Source organism: Oryzias melastigma, linkage group LG24 (assembly GCF_002922805.2).
Source record: "Oryzias melastigma strain HK-1 linkage group LG24, ASM292280v2, whole genome shotgun sequence".
NCBI classification, from domain to species: Eukaryota; Metazoa; Chordata; class Actinopteri; order Beloniformes; family Adrianichthyidae; genus Oryzias; species Oryzias melastigma.
Genome location: NC_050535.1, coordinates 16938046 through 16957392, shown reverse-complemented (window position 1 = coordinate 16957392; position 19347 = coordinate 16938046). Strand labels below are relative to the sequence as shown.

Genomic DNA, 19347 nt, shown 5'->3' with positions numbered 1-19347 from the left:
TAATGAACTCATTTTCATCAAATTGTGTTTACTATAAGTGTTTTGCAACAATAACTAAGAAAAGTAATAAATCAGGGAGTGGGTCCAGTTGTCTGTGAATACATTCAAATTCAACTTTACTGTTATAATACTTTTCTGGTTACTAAGCAACTTAAAGTGTTTTAAACAATAAACAATAATGTAAAGATAAAAATAGCAGTTAAATATTAAACATACAAAACAAATAGAAACACAAACTCAACACACAAATACAATCATGATTAATTGAATCATTTGTTATAACAATTTATAAAATCAATTAAAACTCTCCTTCCTTCTGGTCCTGGTTAAAAGGCGTCCAGTCGAGTTTTGAACCAACAGAAACAGATTGATGATATTTTTCTTAACATTAGAAAGAAGATCATTACAGTATTTGTTTCTAAATGTTATGATAACGTATTAATACTTCAGAACTGCTCTGAGAAAAGCCGTAGTCTGGGTGGGATCATTGTGTGGAAGATGTGTAACATGTCCACATTTTAGAGATGACTTTTGTTTCCCCCTTGAAATCATGCAGCATTTTTAATGAGCATTTACTACTAATTATGCCTTAAAATGTTACTTTATTAAATACCATATTGTCATCCATAAAAGAAAATTCTTGGCTGATGACGCTAAAGTAAGTAAATCTGCTGCTTTGGGATTTAAAGTTTACCTGATCACGTGTCCTCCTCACTTCTCCAGTACGTTGTACGTTGGACGCGCACGTTCAAGTTGCAAAATAACATGGAGAAAAAACTAATGGTTGTTTTGGATTTGAACTAAAAAAGAGAGAAATGTGACTCTGAGAACACTCCCTACCCCCCCTTTACCCTGTTCTCAGGTAGAAAGTTCATTTGAACATCAAAGCTCACTCGTCATGTTGTGCGCGAGCCATGCTCTGACCGTGGCCGCAGAAAAAAAGTCAAAAAACACCCTGCAAACATACAGATTGCTCACAGTTCAACACTTATTGAGCAAGGAAAAATAAACAATGGAAACAATGACATACACCAGGCATGTCAAACTCAGTTTGGCCCTGGGGCCGGATCCAGACTTTCTGTTCTCAGGTGGGCCGGATCAGTAAAAGAATGTCAACTCCAACTATTTAGCTTTGTTTTTCAGTACTATGCTTTATCATTCAGCCTAAATTTGTAGCCTACCCTACATATTATAATCACGGATGACAAGGGATCTGTTCTGAGCAAAACACATTTATTCACAAACAATGGAGAAATAATGATTTTCATGTTTGGCATTGAATGTGTTAACAACTGGTTTATTTTAACAGTTGAGTGAATGCAGTTTTACACCTGAACCAACTCACCACGCTAAACAAACTCAAGTGGGAGCTATGAAAAAAAATGTTTTGCCTTAATTATCATACTGCTTTGAAATAATAATAAATAAAAATATATAATAATAAATAAAAATACAAAATAAAAGTTTTAGCAGTGCATGGGCAATAAGATTAGACTACATCAGCTCAAACTACTAGGCTGGGCCTACTGAAGCTGAGAATATACTGCAAAATATTAATTGTCTTTAATATGAAACCAGATTAATCTTATTTTTAATGATCTGTATTTATGAGTGCAAACAAATGTCATGTCATCACACTTTTTTATCTCTCTCACTGCACTCCTGCAGTCTACTTGCTGCTGCTGGCTCCTGAAACTTGGCATCTTTTAGCCTTTACAAGTGCGTCGATATCAGGTGTCAAATCCTGAGTAGCAGCACATTTAACAATGTCATTCAAGTGTTCATTTGTTAACCTTGAGCGCTGCTTTGTTTTATTATTGTTCATCACAGAGAACACCTGTTCACAAAGATAAGTAGTCCCAAACATGGAGAGAACCTTTGCAGCCACGGCTGTTAATTTGGGGTAACCTGGCACAAGATACTGATACAACGTATCCAATCCCACGGACCCAAATGTATCCTTCACAGCGGAATCACACTGCAAGTCAATAAGCTCGAGCTGAATGTCAGCTGCCACATCAGAAGGCTTCACTGTAAATGGCGAGCGAAAAAAGCCGAATTTGTTCTCAAGTTCACTGAAAACCTGAAACCTCCGCTCAAACTCTCGCAGCAAATCTGTTATGTTGTCTTTATATTTATCCAAATCTGGACGATCCGGTGCCTTCGGACGCCTGGTACTAACTCGTATCAGTGCCGCATGCTGGACGTGAGCTCTTTAACACATTTACTGCCATCTAGCGGCCGGAGGGAGCATTTGGTCTGTATTTATTTTTAAAAAATCATAACTTTTGATAGAAATGAGCTAGTGACTCGCTTCTTTTTTTGACATACTCAGAAATTTATGACGGGCCGGATTAAATCATCCAATGGGCCGGGTCCGGCCCGCGGGCCGTATGTTTGACATGCCTGACATACACAGAGAGACCGCGGCGCAGGATTTCTCAATATACTTTTTACTTCTTGGATTTTGGGGAAAATAGCAATTCTTTCTGAGTCAGAGGGCCAAAGTCTGAGTCAAGTCACGAGTTATTTACTGTATATCAAAGTCCGAGTCAAGTCATAAGTAAAATGTTTGGAAGTCCAAGTTGAGTCTAAAGTTGTCAAATTCATGACTCAAGTCTGACTCGAGTCGAAGTCATGTGACTCAAGTCCCCACCTCTAGGAAACACAGTGTACAAAAATTGTACATTCAAAGTTCCAGTTTCCCTTATTTTAATGGTTCTTAAATGCTCTCAGCTGCTGTTGAGTTCCATAGATTCTATTCTGCCGTTGCACAAATTCTGCCAATGCATGAGAAAAATGTGATCTTGATCTTGGGTGAACAAGAAGCAACACGACACACAGGTGTTGGCAGATTGAAGGAGATAAAACACATGAACCCAAGAGGTGTTCAGCCTAAAAAACAACCTTAAAATAGTTCTGATATTTAAACTACAATTCTAATATTAAAGATGTTAAAAGTGATTAGAAACCTGTGGAGAGCTGGCTTTTTATGGTAATTCTGTTGTGAGAGAAGCTTTTTTCAACTAAATATTAAGAATTTTGTTGGATTTCTTTGCAAAGTGTTAGAAAAAGCATATATTTTTTTATCTGTCTGCATTCCTGATCATTTTATAAAGCAAAAATATTTATTCTAGTAATATTAACTGTAATACTTCTCATTGTTTATTTAGACTTACAGAAGCAGCATTAATGTAGCTGACCTGCTTTAATGGTTTCATGGGAATGATGAGGATTCTATGACATGAACTGATGTTGATATATAGTGTATTCATGAACATTTTACATTTATTTAAAGTTTTCTTCAAATGAATCTGAAAACAATTTCTGGAGTGAGAAACAGTGACACCCGGTGGCTGTAATCTTTATAACATGTAAAAAACAATTGAAATCAAGAGGAAATCTTTATTTATTTTTTGTTACCAAAAGTTTCAGTTTTTCTATATTTAACATTTAGTATTTAATCAGTCAGAATCCAAAGCAGTTTTGATATTTGGTTTATTGAAAGTAAAAATTTAACAAAAAACTTCCCAATAATACAAAACAAGGAAAATAATCACACTTTTTGTGTACACCTTTAGAAGATTCATGATAAACTGTCTCAAAGCAGCAGAATATATTTTGCAATACAGGTAACATTTGATGAGCGTTTTCTTTAGCTGTAAACATAAAGCAGCCTTAATATGTTCTAGCTGTGTCTTCTCTGATATCTTTAAAGGTTTATAAATCCAGTAACTATGAATTCTGGGTCAAAGTGGAGCGGTGCTTTACTGGAGGACATTCATGAGTTTCTTCACCCACTCTGAGGACGGGTCAACACAGATGTCTTTGTTATTCGTCATCTTAATACTGAAATAATAAAAGAAAAAGATGTTCAATTTCATTAAACATACGTCATTTTTAATACAGTCTACTTGAAAATATTGGTCAAAATAATTTTCAGTTTTTACTTTTTCAAATTTAACTACTTTTTGTATTTTGTGATCCATTTTATAATTAATTCAAACATTGTAATTGAGGGAATCTGACGAGTTCTTAATTATATTTGAAAGGAATAGACAGAATAAAAACGTACATAACACCTCTATGAGGACACAGCATGTCTGTGTATCTGAAGCTCCGCACCACATGAGCAGGTATCTTTTTCGGGTAGAAACTTGAGCAGCATGCTTGTGCCTCGAAACCAGCTGGACATAGGATGGAGAAAAAAAAAGTGTCAACCAAACTCATCAGAATTTCCTAATCAGACGTTCTGAGAGAAATTTGAATGCACTCGACTCACGCTCAGATGTCAGGACGGATGAGAAGAGTATGAAGAAGGTCACCACGGCGACAGAGGCTTTCATCTTCATCTGTGTCATGGTTGATTCTTCGAGCTGCTTGCTGGTTGAACTGAGTGTCAGTGATTGGTCTTCCTGCTGATCTCACAACCTTTTATTGTGTTGTAACCCCTATGTGTGTTTGAAAAAAAAAAAAAAAACGACACCAGCATGACGACAAACCTCCAACCAGCATGAAAAAAGCTCAGCAGTGGAAAGAAGGAGGGACACTTTTTATCTCAGTTACTGAACGTTGGAAGACCCAACCATGACCCGTCTTAACTACTCTACCTGAGAAGGAGAAAGTGGAGAATATGAACTAACTTACCCTTAAACTTACCCGGGTATGTAACATACTCTGGTTTCTGAACAGGGTTCTGCTGGTGTGGTTCTGGTGTTTCCATAAGGATTTCTAATCTGAAGATCAGCTGCCGTTCACACTCTGTAGAAGCAAACTTGTTTTGATGTAGCCAAGAGCAGCACCATCGGCTGGGAGGAGGTTCGATCAGATAAGATTGTTTTAGGTACCAGCAGTTGTCTGTCTTTGAGGCGAATTTCAAAATTGGTCGGCATGTGGGAAATTTAGGCCAATCTCCCTTCTGCTTTTTTGCAGAAAGTCGCTCCAAGTTGACATCCATGTTCCGCTCAAGTTAAAGGTTTGGGAGCACTCTGCTCAATTGGCCAAAGTGGCAGATTGGTTCTGATCCATTTGTGAAAGTCCGTCTCTAAGAGTCTCTACTTCCTGATGTTTCCTCCCAAAGAGATCAGACAGCTCGTCTCTCACTGTCTTCAGTTCACTTCTCACGAGCTTCACCTCAGAGACCGCCTGATAGTTGATATCGCAAACTTGCACACAAAATATGACTTTGTTCACGCTGGAATTGAACAGAAAATACTCGTATATTAATCAATTTGATTAGAATGTAACAGTATTTATTAGAGTTCACTGTTCCCTCTATTTATGTGTGTCTGATCAAACACAGAAACTCACTGAGCGATCCTTTGACCACGATGAGTAACTCTGAGGGTTCACTCTGTAGACACCTCTATATTTCAACTGAAATCTCAGATCTGAACAAGTCATGTAGCTTATTAAAAGAATGATACTAATTAACTCATTTTCATCAAATTGTGTTTACTATAAGTGTTTTGCAACAATAACTAAGAAAAGTAATAAATCAGGGAGTGGGTCCAGCTGTCTGGGAATACATTCAAATTCAACTTTACTGGTATAATACTTTTCTTGTTACTAAGCAACTTAAAGTGTTTTCAAAAATAAACAATAATGTAAAGATAAAAATAGAAAGAAGATCATTACAGTATTTGTTTCTAAATGTTATGATAACGTATTAATACTTCAGAACTGCTCTGAGAGAAGCTGTAGTCTGGGTGGGATCATTGTGTGGAAGATGTGTAACATGTCCACATTTTAGAGATGACTTTTGTTTCCCCCTTGAAATCATGCAGCATTTTTAATGAGCATTTTACTACTAATTATGCCTTAAAATGTTACTTTATTAAATATCATATTGTCATCCATAAAAGAAAATTATTGACAGATGACGCTAAAGTAAGTAAATCTGCTGCTTTTGGATTTAAAGTTTACCTGATATGAGCTTCATGGTTCGATACTTATAAAGCAAGAAAAAATAAACAATGCAAACAATGACATACAGAGACCGCGGCGCTGGATTTCTCAATATACTTTTTACTTCTTGGATTTAGGAGAGGGCTACACGGTGGCGCAGTGGTTAGCGCTCTCGCCTCACAGCGAGAAGGCCCCGGTTCGACTCCCGGCTGGGACCTTTCTGTGTGGAGTTTGCATGTTCTCCCCGTGCATGCGTGGGTTTTCACCGGGGACTCCGGCTTCCTCCCACCATCCAAAAACATGCTTCATAGGTTAATTGGCGACTCTGAATTGCCCCTGGGTGTGAATGTGAGAGTGAATGGGTGTGTGATTGAGGCCCTGCGACAGACTGGCGACCTGTCCAGGGTGTACCCCGCCTTCGCCCATCAGCAGCCGGGATAGGCTCCGGCGCCCCGCGACCCCGGACGGGATTAAGCGGTCAAGAAAATGGATGGATGGATGGATGTAGGAGAAAATAGCAATTCTTTCTGAGTCAGAGGGCCAAAGTCAGAGTCAAGTCACAAGTTATTTACTGTATATCAAAGTCTGAGTCAAGTCATGAATAAAATGTTTGGAAGTCCAAGTCGAGACTAAAGTTGTCAAATTCATGACTCAAGTCTGACTCGAGTCGAAGTCATGTGACTTGAGTCCCCACCTCTGGGAAACACAGTGTACAAAAAGTGTGCAAATTGTACATTCAAAGTTCTAGTTTCCCTTATTTTAATGGTTCTTAAATGCTCTCAGCTGCTGTTGAGTTCCATTGATTCTATTCTGCCGTTGCACAAATTCTGCCAATGCATGAGAAAAATGTGATCTTGATCTTGGGTGAACAAGAAGCAACACGACACACAGGTGTTGGCAGATTGAAGGAGATCAAACACATGAACCCAAGAGGTGTTCAGCCTAAAAAAAAAAATAAAATTGTTCTGATATTTAAACTACAATACCAATACTACAGATATAAAAAGTGATTATGAACCTGTGGAGAGCTGGCTTTTTATGGTAATTCTGTTCTGAGAGAAGCTTTTTTCAATAAATATGAAGAATTTTGTTGGATTTCTGTGAAAAGTGTTAGAAAAAGCATATATTTTTTTATCTGTCTGCATTCCTGATCATTTTATAAAGCAAAAATATTCATTCTAGTAATATTAACTGTAACACTTCTCATCGTTTATTTAGACTTGCAGAAGCAGCATTAATGTATCTCAGCTACTTTAATGCTTTCATGGACTGATGAGGATTCTATGACACGAACTGATGTTAATATATAGTGTATTCATGAACATTTTACATTTCTTTAATGTTTTCTTCAAATGAATCTGAAAACAATTTCTGGAGTGGGAAACAGTGACACTTGGTGGCTGTAATCTTTATAACATGTAAAAAACAATTGAAATCAAGAGGAAATCTTTATTTATTTTTTGTTACCAAAAGTTTCAGTTTTTCTATATTTAACATTTAGTATTTAATCAGTCAGAATCCAAAGCAGTTTTGATATTTGGTTTATTAAAAGTAAAAATTGAGAAAAAAAATTCCCAATAATACAAAACAAGGAAAATAATCATATTTCTTTGTGTACACCTTTAGAAGATTCATGATAAACTGTCTCAAAGCAGCAGAATATATTTTGCAATACAGGTAACATTTGATGAGCGTTTTCTTTAGCTGTAAACATAAAGCAGCCTTAATATGTTCTAGCTGTGTCTTCTCTGATATCTTTAAAGGTTTATAAATCCAGTAACTATGAATTCTGGGTCAAAGTGGAGATGGGCTTTACTGTAGGAACATTCACGAGTTTCTTCACCCACTCTGAGGACGGGTCAACACAGATGTCTTTGTTAGTTGTCATCGTAATACTGAAAGAATAAAAGAAAAAGTTGATACATTTTATTAAATGTCATTATTAATACAGTCTCTTAAAAATATTGGTAAATATAATTTTCAGTTTTTGCTTTTTCAGATTTAACTACTTTTTGTGTTTTGTGATCCATTTTTATAATCAATTCAAACATTGTAATTGAGGGAATCTGATCAGTTCTTGATTATATTTGAAAGGAAGAGACAGAATAAAAACTTACATAACACCTCTCATAGCACACGTCACGCTCGTGTATCTGAAGCTCTGCACCACATGATCAGGTATCTTTTTCTGGTAGAATCTTCTGCAGCATGTTTGTGGCTGGTAACCAGCAGAATCAACGATGGAGAGAAAAAAAAAGTGTCAACCAAACTCATCAGAATTTCCTAATCAGATGTTCTGAGAGAAATTTGAATGCACTCGACTCACGCTTAGATGTCAGGACGGATGAGAAGAGTAGGAAGAAGGTCACCACGGCGACAGAGGCTTTCATCTTCATCTGTGTCATGGTTGATTCTTTGAGCTGCTTGCTGGTTGAACTGAGTGTCAGTGATTGGTCTTCCTGCTGATCTCACAACCTTTTATTGTGTTGTAACCCCTATGTGTGTTTGAAAAAAAAACACATACCAGCATGACGACAAACCTCCAACCAGCATGAAAAAAGCTCAGCAGTGGAAAGAAGGAGGGACACTTTTTATCTCAGTTACTGAACATTGGAAGACCCAACCATGAACCATCTTAACTACTCTACCTGAGAAGGAGAAAGTGGAGAATATGAACTAATTTACCCTTAAACTTATCCGGGTATGTAACATACTCTGGTTTCTGAACAGGGTTCTGCTGGTGTGGTTCTGGTGTTTCCATAAGGATTTCTAATCTGAACATCAGCTGCCGTTTACACTCTGTAGAAGCAAACTTGTTTTGATATAGTCAAGAGCAGCACCATCGGCTGGGAGGAGGTCCGATCAGATAAGATTGTTTTAGGTACCAGCAGTTGTCTGTCTTTGAGGCGAATTTCAAAATTGGTCGGCATGTGGGAAATTTAGGCCAATCTCCCTTCTGCTTTTTTGCAGAAAGTCTCTCCAGGTTGACATCCATGTTCCGCTCAAGTTAAAGGTTTGGGAGAACTCTGCTCAATTGGCCAAAGTGGCAGATTGGTTCTGATCCATTTGTGAAAGTCCGTCTCTAAGAGTCTCTACTTCCTGATGTTTCCTCCCAAAGAGATCAGACAGCTCGTCTCTCACTGTCTTCAGTTCACTTCTCACGAGCTTCACCTCAGAGACCGCCTGATAGTTGATATCGCAAACTTGCACACAAAATATGACTTTGTTCACGCTGGAATTGAACAGAAAATACTCGTATATTAATCAATTTGATTAGAATGTAACAGTATTTATTAGAGTTCACTGTTCCCTCTATTTATGTGTGTCTGATCAAACACAGAAACTCACTGAGCGATCCTTTGACCACGATGAGTAACTCTGAGGGTTCACTCTGTAGACACCTCTATATTTCAACTGAAATCTCAGATCTGAACAAGTCATGTAGCTTATTAAAAGAATGATACTAATTAACTCATTTTCATCAAATTGTATTTACTATAAGTGTTTTGCAACAATAACTAAGAAAAGTGATAAAAATCAGGGAGTGGGTCCAGCTGTCTGTGAATACATTCAAATTCAACTTTACTGTTATAATACTTTTCTGGTTACTAAGCAACTTAAAGTGTTTTCAACAATAAATTAATAATAGAAAGATAAAAATAGCAGTTAAATATTAAACATACAAAACAAATAGAAACACAAACTCAACACACAAATACAATCATGATTAATTGAATCATTTGTTATAACAATTTATAAAATCAATTAAAACTCTCCTTCCTTCTGGTCCTGGTTAAAAGGCGTCCAGTCGAGTTTTGAACCAACTGAAACAGATTGATGATATTTTTCTTAACATTATAAAGAAGATCATTACAGTATTTGTTTCTAAATGTTATGATAACGTATTAATACTTCAGAACTGCTCTGAGAAAAGCTGTAGTCTGGGTGGGATCATTGTGTGGAAGATGTGTAACATGTCCACATTTTAGAGATGACTTTTGTTTCCCCTTTGAAATCATGCAGCATTTTTAATGAGCATTTTACTACTAATTATGCCTTAAAATGTTACTTTATTAAATACCATATTGTCATCCATAAAAGAAAATTCTTGGCTGATGACGCTAAAGTAAGTAAATCTGCTGCTTTGGGATTTAAAGTTTACCTGATCACGTGTCCTCCTCACTTCTCCAGTACGTTGTACGTTGGACGCGCACGTTCAAGTTGCAAAATAACATGGAGAAAAAACTAATGGTTGTTTTGGATTTAAACTAAAAAAGAGAGAAATGTGACTCTGAGAACACTCCCTACCCCCCCTTTACCCTGTTCTCAGGTAGAAAGTTCATTTGAACATCAAAGCTCACTCGTCATGTTGTGCGCGAGCCATGCTCTGACCGTGGCCGCAGAAAAAAAGTCAAAAAACACCCTGCAAAGATACAGATTGCTCACAGTTCAACACTTATTGAGCAAGGAAAAATAAACAATGGAAACAATTACACACAGAGAGACCGCGGCGCGGGATTTCTCAATATACCTTTTACTTCTTGGATTTTGGGGAAAATAGCAATTCTTTCTGAGTCAGAGGGCCAAAGTCTGAGTCAAGTCATAAGTTATTTATATCAAAGTCCGAGTCAAGTCATAAGTAAAATGTTTGGAAGTTCAAGTCGAGACTAAAGTTGTCAAATTCATGACTCAAGTCTGACTCGAGTAGAAGTCATGTGACTCGAGTCCCCACCTCTAGGAAACACAGTGTACAAAAATTGTACATTCAAAGTTCGAGTTTTCCTTATTTTAATGGTTCTTAAATGCTCTCAGCTGCTGTTGAGTTCCGTAGATTCTATTCTGCCGTTGCACAAATTCTGCCAATGCATGAGAAAAATGTGATCTTGATCTTGGGTGAACAAGAAGCAACACGACACACAGGTGTTGGCAGATTGAAGGAGATAAAACACATGAACCCAAGAGGTGTTCAGCCTAAAAAAAACAACCTTAAAATAGTTCTGATATTTAAATCACAATTCTAATATTAAAGATGTTAAAAGTGATCAGAAACCTGTGGAGAGCTGGCTTTTTTATGGTGATTCTGTTGTGAGAGAAGCTTTTTTCAACTAATTATGAAGAATTTTGTTGGATTTCGCGTTAGAAAAAGCGTATATTTTTTTACCTGTCTGCATTCCTGATCATTTTATAGAGCAAAAATATTAATTCTAGTAATATTAACTGACTGTAACACTGTTTATGTAGACTTCCAGAAGCAGCATTAATGTAGCTGACCTACTTTAATGGTTTCATGGAATGATGAGGCTTTTATGACATGAACTCATGCTAAACAGAGTATACTCATAAAAAATTTAAATGTACATATATATTTATATTTTCCAAAACAACTGGAAAATATTTTGGGGAGAGAGAAACAGTGACACCTGGTGGCTGTATTCTTTATTACATATAAAAGCCAATTAAAATCTAAATGAAAACAAAGTTAGCTTTTTGAAGGTTTGGATAACTATTTGCACCTCGGCAGGTTCATAATAAAGCAGAATGTGTTTAAGCAGCAGAATATATTTTCACTATAGGCAACATTTGATGTACGTTGTAAATACATAATAAGGATAATAAATAAATCCGGCCTTTATTTTTTCTTTTTGCTGCCTCTTCTCTGCTTTTCTTTAAAGGCTTCTAGATCCAGTAACTATGAATTCTGGGTCAAAGTGGAGCGGCTCCTTACTGGAGGACATTCATGAGTTTCTTTTCTCACTCCGACGATGAGTCAACACAGATGTTTTGGTTAGTCCTCATCCCAAAACTGAAAGAAAAAAAAATTGTTGCTACATTTCATTTATCATAATTCAAAAATTATTTTAAAAACTGTATAATTTGCCCCTTTTAACAAATGAATCAATCAGTAAATCAGAAAACACAAAACCTAGCTTGTTGCTAAAATACTAGCTAAATTCCAAAATTGCCTTCATTTCCTCAATAAATTAAATTAATAAAAAAAAACTTTAGCATGTTGCTAAAATAGAAGCTAAACTCTAAAAACCCCAATTGAAGACAAATTAGCCAGAAACATGTTGCTAAAGTATTAGATAATTTTTTTTGCAAATTACTATAAAAGATTAAGACAATTTTATCTATTATTCTCTCTACGTTTCCTGAATGTCATTTCTGATTTGTTTTCTTGTAATTAGTTTTTTTGGGTAATGTCTGACATTTGGCTATAGCTTCAGATTGGACAGTTATACTTTTTCTGTGTAGAAATGTTCTAACTTGTTCTAGTGTCTCAAACTCCTCTTCAGTATCTTCTTCTGAAGAGTCCAAACTTACTGTTATCCTGGTGTAACTTTTATATCTAGTGTCAGATCTTTTCTTCAGGTTTATTGTTGGATCTCATCAATTCTTTGGTCTAAGGCAGAAATCTTTTTGTCTTTTTGACTAGCATTCCCTTTAGTCCTTTAAATTCCTCTATTAGCTCAAACGGTTTCTCCTGTTGGGACGTTAGCTTTGACAGCTCACCTGACATGAAGTCAAGAGATCGTTTGATCTCTTCCCATTCATCTGTTTCTGAGTACTCTGGTGTGGATGGCCGAAGGTGTTGGTTGTTGGGACAGGAGACGCTGTCGACATGGACCGGACGCTGGCAACTGGAGAAGAGGGCGTTGGTTGTCGGGTCCATGGACTCTGAAGACCGAGACTGGAGGCGTTGGCTGCCGGGGCCAGGACGCTGGTGGCCGGGACTGGGGTGCTGTCTGTCGCGGCCGGGTCAGTGTTGGCCGGGACTGGGATGCTGGTGGCTGGGACCAGGGCGGCTGGTGGCTGGGACCGGGGCGCTGGCGGTTGGGGCCGGGGGGCTGTCGGTTGGGGCCGGGGCGCTGTCTGTTGGGGCCGGGGCGCTGTCGGTTGGGGCCGGGGCGCTGTCGGTTGGGGCCGGGGCGTTGTCTGTCGGGGCCGGTGCGCTGGTGGCTGGGGCCGAGGCTCTGTCGGTTGGGGCCGGGGTGCTGTCGGTTCGGGCCGGGGCGGTGGTGGCTGGGGCCGAGGCTCTGTCGGTTGGGGCATGGGCGCTGGAGGCTGGGGCTGTTCACTGTCAGGGTTGGAATTGCCGGTGTATCAGGAAAAGTCAAATTTAATGATTTGAAAATATTGAAATACATTATATTTTATTGCTTTGCTGTTTCAAATTCAACAAGTTTTTGTATTTTGGAATATATTTTTTAATGAATTCAAACATTGTAACTGAGGAATCAGCAGAATTTTTGATCAAAGTAACGATGTGCATTACTGGACGTCATTCACTAGTTTCTTCACCCACTCCATGGACGGGTCAACACAGATTTCTTTGTTATTTGTCATCGTAATACTGTAAGAAATAAAGAAAAAGTTCCTCAATTTCATTAAACATACTTAATTTTTAATACAGTCTACTTGAAAATGTTGTTAAATATAATTTTCAGTTTTTACTATTTCAAATTTAACCACATTTTGTATTTTAGATGAATTTTCTAATAAATTCAAACATTGTAATTGAGTGAATCTGACGAGTTCTTGATTATATTTGAAACAAAGAGACAGAATAAACACTTACATAACAGCTCTATTGCCACAATGCATGCCTGTGTATCTGAAGCTCTGCATCACATGAGCAGGTATCTTTTTCTTGTAGTAGCTTGAGCAGCATGTTTGTGGCTGGTAACTAGCTGGACCAGCGATGGAGAAAAAACAAAAGTGGTAACTGAACTCATCAGAATTTCCTAATCAGATGTTCTGAGAGAAATTTGAATACGGTCGACTCACGTGCAGATGTCAGGACGGATGAGAAGAGTAGGAAGAAGGTCACCACGGCGACAGAGGCTTTCATCATCATCTGTGTCATGGTTGATTCTTTGAGCTGCTTGCTGGTTGAACAGAGTGTCAGTGATTGGTCTTCCTGCTGATCTCACAACCTTTTATTGTGTTGAAAAAAAACACAAGTTTGATGACAACAAACCTCCAACCAGCATGAAAAAAGCTCATCAGTGGAAAGGAGGAGGGACACTTTTAATCTCAATTACTGAACGTTGGAAGACCCAACCATGACCCGTCTTAACTACTCTACCTGAGAAGGAGAAAGTGGAGGATATGAACTAACTTACCCTTAAACTTACCCGGGTATGTAACATACTCTGCTTTCTGGAACAGGGTTCTGCTGGTGTGGTTCTGGTGTTTCCATAAGAATTTCTAATCTGAACATCAGTTTCTCTCAGTTTTTTGCAGCAACCAGATACAGAGCTGATGCTTTACCAGGAGTTTGTCCTAAATCATGAAAGGAACTGATCCCTGCTGGAAGTAATGAAGGTCTTCAACCCTCATTCTGATCTGCCATCTTCTACCTGGAGATGCTGGTTCACACACTGATCTATAAATTAAGATTTTCCTGGGATATATTGTTGGACTGAAAACAGGAAGTTGCTGCTGGACACCAGATCTAAACATTATTGGTGTTTCTCTGGAGGGACAAAGTGCAAAAAAAATTTGCATTAAAAGTTCAAGTTTTCCATTATTTTAATGGTTCTTAAATGCTGTCAGCTGCTGTTGAATTCTGTGGATTTTTTTTTCGTGTTGCACAAATTCGCCCAATGCATGAGAAAGTTTTTATCTTGATCTTGTAGTGAACAAAAAGCAACACACCACAAAGTTCTTGGCTGATTGAAGGAGATAAACACATGAACCCATGAGGTGGGCAAACTAAACAAGACAACAACCTTAAAATAGTTCTGACATTCAAACTGCATCTCTAATATTACAGATAGTAGCGATTAGAAACCTGTGAGGAGCCGACTTTCTGTGGTCATTCTGAAGCTTTGAGAAGAAAATTAAGAAATTTTGTGTGATTTTTGTGCATAGCATTACAAAAATAGCAACAACAAAAAACATTTTTTTAACCATCAATGTTCGTGATCATTTGATGGAGCATAAATATTCATTCTAAATATATTAACTGTAACACTTCTGAGTTTATTTAGACTTGCAGAAGCAGCATTAATGTATCTCATCTACTTTAATGCTTTCATGGAATGATGAGGCTTTTATGACATGAACTGATGTTAATATATAGTGTATTCATGAACATTTTATATTTTTTTGTAGTTTACTCAATTTAATCTGAAAATCCTTTCTGGAGTGAGAAACAGTGACACCTGGTGGCTGTAATCTTTATTACATGAAAAAAACAATTGGAATCAAGAATCAACCAAAATGAAAACACAAACAATTATTTGTTGTCAAAAGTTTCCATTTATTTTAACAATTGTTTTAGTATTTAATCAGTCAGAATCTAAAGCAGTTTTGAAATTTGATTCATTAAAAGGAAAGATGGAGAAAATGAATTCCCAAGAATACAAAAAAGTGAAAATATAGTTTTGTTTTTTTTTCTTTCGTACATTTGCAGGTTTGAGTAACTATTTACTTCTTCAGCAGATTTATGATAAAACAAACTGTGTCAAAGCAGCAGAATATATTTTGCAATATATTTGATGAGCGTTTTCTTTAGCTGTTAATATAAAGCAGCCCTTAAATTTTCTAGCTGTGTCTTCTCTGATATCTTTGAAGGTTTATAAATCCAGTAACTATGAATTCTGGGTCAAAGTGGAGATGGGCTTCACTGGGGGACATTCACGAGTTTCTTCACCCACTCTGAGGACGGGTCAACACAGATGTCTTTGTTATTTGTCATCTTAATACTGAAAGAATAAAAGAGAAAGTTGCTCAATTTCATCAAACATACGTAATTTTTAATACAGTCTACTTAAAAATATTGGTAAATATAATTTTCAATTTTAACTACTTTTTGTATTTTGTGATCCATTTTATAATCAATTCAAACATTGTAATTGAAGGAATCTGACCAATTCTTGATTATATTTGGAAGGAAGAGATGGAATAAACACTTACATAACACCTCTCATGACACACTGCTCGTCCGTGTGTCTGAAGCTCTGCACCACATGAGCAGGTATCTTTTTCTGGTAGAAGTTAAAGCAGCATGTATGTGGCTCAAAGGCAGCTGGACCAACGATGAAAAAAAAAGTTTTAACCGAACTCGAGATTTTCCTTATCAGATGTTTTGAGAGAATTTGAACGCAGTCGACTCACGCTCAGATGTCAGGACGGATGAGAAGAGTATGAAGAAGGTCACCACGGCGACAGAGGCTTTCATCATCATCTGTGTCTTGGTTGATTCTTTGAGCTGCTTGCTGGTTGAACGGAGTGTCAGTGATTGGTCTTCCTGCTGATCTCACAACCTTTTATTGTGTTGTAACCCCTATGTGTGTTTGAAAAAAAAACACACACCAGCATGACGACAAACCTCCAACCAGCATGAAAAAAGCTCATCAGTGGAAAGGAGGAGGGACACTTTATATCTCAATTACTGAACGTTGGAAGACCCAACCATGAACCATCTTAAATACTCTAACTGAGAAGGAGAAAGTGGAGGATATGAACTAACTTACCCTTAAACTTATCCGGGTATGTAACATACTCTGCTTTCTGGAACAGGGTTCTGCTGGTGTGGTTCTGGTGTTTCCATAAGGATTTCTAATCTGAACATCAGCTGCCGTTTACACTCTGTAGAAGCAAACTTGTTTTGATATAGTTAAGAGCAGCACCATCGGCGGGGGGGGGGGGGTCCGATCAGATAAGATAAGATTGGTTCAGGCGCCAGCAGTTGTTTTTATACTGCTGGCTGAGTCCTTCGCTGGTCTGTCTTTGAGGCGAAATTCAATATAGGCCGGAATGATGGCAATTTAGGCCAGTCAAGTTCAAAGGTCAGGAGCACTCTGCTCAATTGGGCAAAGTGGCAGATTGGTTCTGGTCCACTTGTGAAAGTCAGTCTCTAAGAGTCTCTACTTCCTGATGTTTCCTCCCAAAGAGATCAGACAGCTCGTCTCTCATCGTCTTTAGCTCGCTTCTCAAGAGCTTCACCTCCAAGACCGCAAACTTGCACACAAAATATGACTTTGTTCACGCTGGAATTGAACAGAAAATACTCAGAATACAGAGATCTTGTGTATATTAATCAATCTGATTAGAATGCAACAGTATTTATTAGGGTTCAATGTTCCCTCTATTTTTGTGTGTCTGATCAAACACAGAAACTCACTGAGCGATCCTTTGACCACGATGAGTAACTCTGAGGGTTCACTCTGTAGACACGTCTATATTTCAACTGAAATCTCAGATCTGAACAAGTCATGTCGCTTATTAAAAGAATGATACTAATGAACTCATTTTCATCAAATTGTGTTTACTATAAGTGTTTTGCAACAATAACTAAGAAAAGTAATAAAAATCAGGGAGTGGGTCCAGCTGTCTGTGAATACATTCAAATTCAACTTTACTGGTTTAATACTTTTCTTGTTACTAACTTAAAGTGTTTTCAACAATAAATGAATAATAGAAAGATAAAAATAGCAGGTAAATATTAAACATACAAACCAAATAGAAACAAACTCAACACACAAATACAATCATGATAAATTGAATCATTTGTTATAACAATTTATAAAATCAATTAAAACTCTCCTTCCTTCTGGTCCTGGTTAAAAGGCGTCCAGTCGAGTTTTGAACCAACTGAAGCAGATTGGTGATATTTTTCTTAACATTAGAAAGAAGATCATTACAGTATTTGTTTCTAAATGTTATGATAATGTATTAATATTTCAGAACTGCTCTGAGAGAATCTGTAGTCTGGGTGGGATCATTGTGTGGAAGATGTGTAACATGTCCACATTTTAGAGACGACTTTTGTTTCCCCCTTGAAATCATGCAGCATTTTAATGAGCATTTTACTACTAATTATGCCTTAAAATGTTACTTTATTAAATATCATATTGTCATCCATAAAAGAAAATTCTTGACACATGAGGCTAAAGTAAGTAAATCTGCTGCTTTGAGATTTAAAGTTTACCTGATATGAGCGTCACGGTTCGATACTTATAGAGCAAGAAAAAAACAAACAATGTAAACAATTACATACAGAGAGACCGCGGCGCGGGATTTCTCAACATACTTTTTACTTCTTGGATTTTGGGGAAAATAGCAATTCTTTCCGAGTCAGAGGGCCAAAGTCAGAGTCAAGTCATGAGTAAAATGTTTGGAAGTCCAAGTCGAGTCTAAAGTTGTCAAATTCATGACTCAAGTCTGACTCGAGTCGAAGTCATGTGACTCGAGTCCCCACCTCTGGGAAACACAGTGTACAAAAAGTGTGCAAACTGTGCATTCAAAGTTCCAGTTTCCCTTATTTTAATGGTTCTTAAACGCTCTCAGCTGCAGTTGAGTTCCATAGATTCTATTCTGCCTTTGCACAAATTCTGCCAATGCATGAGAAAAATGTGATCTTGATCTTGTGGTGAACAAGAAGCAACACGACACAAAGGTGTTGGCAGATTGAAGGAGATAAAACACATGAACCCAAGAGGTGTTCAGCCTAAAAAAAAACCTTAAAATAGTTCTGATATTTAAACTACAATTCTAATATTAAAGATGTTAAAAGTGATTAGAAACCTGTGGAGAGCTGGCTTTTTATGGTGATTCTGTTCTGAGAGAAGCTTTTTTCAATAAATATGAAGAATTTTGTTGATTTCTGTGCAAAGCGTTAGAAAAAGCATATATTTTCTTTGTCCGTCTGCATTCTTGATCATTTTATGGAGCAAAAATATTAATTCCAGTAATATTAAATGCAACACTTCTCACAGTTTATTTAGACTTGCAGAAACAGCATTAATGTAGCTGACCTACTTAAATGCTTTCATGGACTGATGAGGATTCTATGACATGAACGGATGTTAATATATAGTGTATTCATGAAGATTTTATATTTATTTAAAGTTTTCTTCAAATGAATCTGAAGACAATCTCTGGAGTGAGAAACAGTGACACCTGCTGGCTGTAATCTTTATTACATGAAAAAAAAACAATTGAAATCAAGAGGAAATTTTTATTTATTTTTTTGTCACCAAAAGTTTCAGTTTTTCTATATTTAACATTTAGTATTTAATCAGTCAGAATCCAACGCAGTTTTGATATTTGGTTTATTAAAAGTAAAGATGGAGAAAAAAATTCCCAATAATACAAAACAGGGAAAATAATCACTTTTTTTGTGTACACCTTTAGAAGATTCATGATAAACTGTCCCAAAGCAGCAGAATATATTTTACAATACAGGCAACATTTGATGAGCTTTTTATTTAGCTGTAAGAATAAAGCAGCCTTAATAGTTTCTAGCTGTCTTCTCTGTTTATCTTTAAAGGTTTATAAACTCAGTAACTATGAATTCTGGGTCAAAGTGGAGCGGCGCTTTACTGGGGGACATTCACGAGTTTCTTCACCCACTCCCTGGACGGGTCAACACAGATGTCTTTGTTATTTGTCTTTGTAATACTGAAAGAATAAAAGAGAAAGTTTAAT

General features: G+C 37.1%; 6 protein-coding genes across 7 annotated transcripts in view; 1 reads left to right on the top strand and 5 right to left on the bottom strand.

The window, feature by feature from the left end:
• med23 (mediator complex subunit 23) overlaps positions 1 to 19347 on the top strand; it is a gene marked incomplete in the record, with an annotated part of 129350 nt that overhangs the window by 39800 nt on the left and 70203 nt on the right.
• On the bottom strand, positions 3481 to 4756 carry LOC112157903 (C-C motif chemokine 22). Its single transcript, XM_024291001.2, has 3 exons — positions 4283 to 4756; positions 4076 to 4187; positions 3481 to 3849 (listed from the first exon to the last, which is right to left on the bottom strand). The coding sequence occupies exons 1-3, from the start codon at positions 4359 to 4361 to the stop codon at positions 3768 to 3770; spliced, it is 273 nt and encodes a 90-aa protein (XP_024146769.1). The 5' UTR covers positions 4362 to 4756; the 3' UTR covers positions 3481 to 3767.
• On the bottom strand, positions 7432 to 8401 carry LOC112157905 (C-C motif chemokine 22-like). Of its 2 annotated transcripts, none has more exons than XR_002921242.2 (3): positions 8234 to 8396; positions 8025 to 8125; positions 7432 to 7802 (listed from the first exon to the last, which is right to left on the bottom strand). XR_002921242.2 is itself a non-coding variant. In XM_036210496.1 (3 exons), exons 1-3 carry the CDS (start codon positions 8310 to 8312, stop codon positions 7688 to 7690), a joined length of 306 nt encoding a protein of 101 aa, XP_036066389.1. In that variant the 5' UTR covers positions 8313 to 8401; the 3' UTR covers positions 7432 to 7687. The 2 variants fall into 2 exon arrangements, 1 of the variants encoding a protein (XP_036066389.1); XM_036210496.1 differs by having other exon boundaries at positions 8025 to 8136; positions 8234 to 8401.
• Positions 11518 to 16253, bottom strand: LOC112158139 (extensin-like). Its single transcript, XM_036210493.1, has 4 exons — positions 16182 to 16253; positions 13487 to 13844; positions 12421 to 13261; positions 11518 to 11710 (listed from the first exon to the last, which is right to left on the bottom strand). The coding sequence occupies exons 3-4, from the start codon at positions 12958 to 12960 to the stop codon at positions 11693 to 11695; spliced, it is 558 nt and encodes a 185-aa protein (XP_036066386.1). The 5' UTR covers positions 12961 to 13261; positions 13487 to 13844; positions 16182 to 16253; the 3' UTR covers positions 11518 to 11692.
• Positions 15155 to 16513, bottom strand: LOC112157904 (eotaxin-like). Its single transcript, XM_024291003.2, has 4 exons — positions 16392 to 16513; positions 16033 to 16201; positions 15832 to 15943; positions 15155 to 15620 (listed from the first exon to the last, which is right to left on the bottom strand). The coding sequence occupies exons 2-4, from the start codon at positions 16100 to 16102 to the stop codon at positions 15539 to 15541; spliced, it is 264 nt and encodes an 87-aa protein (XP_024146771.1). The 5' UTR covers positions 16103 to 16201; positions 16392 to 16513; the 3' UTR covers positions 15155 to 15538.
• Positions 18955 to 19347, bottom strand: part of LOC112157901 (C-C motif chemokine 22) — a 4971-nt gene continuing 4578 nt past the window's right edge. Inside the window, exon 3 of the mRNA XM_024290999.2 lies at positions 18955 to 19320. Coding sequence (XP_024146767.1) covers positions 19239 to 19320 — 82 coding nt within the window. The 3' untranslated portion in view covers positions 18955 to 19238. The remainder of the gene's footprint in view (positions 19321 to 19347) is intronic.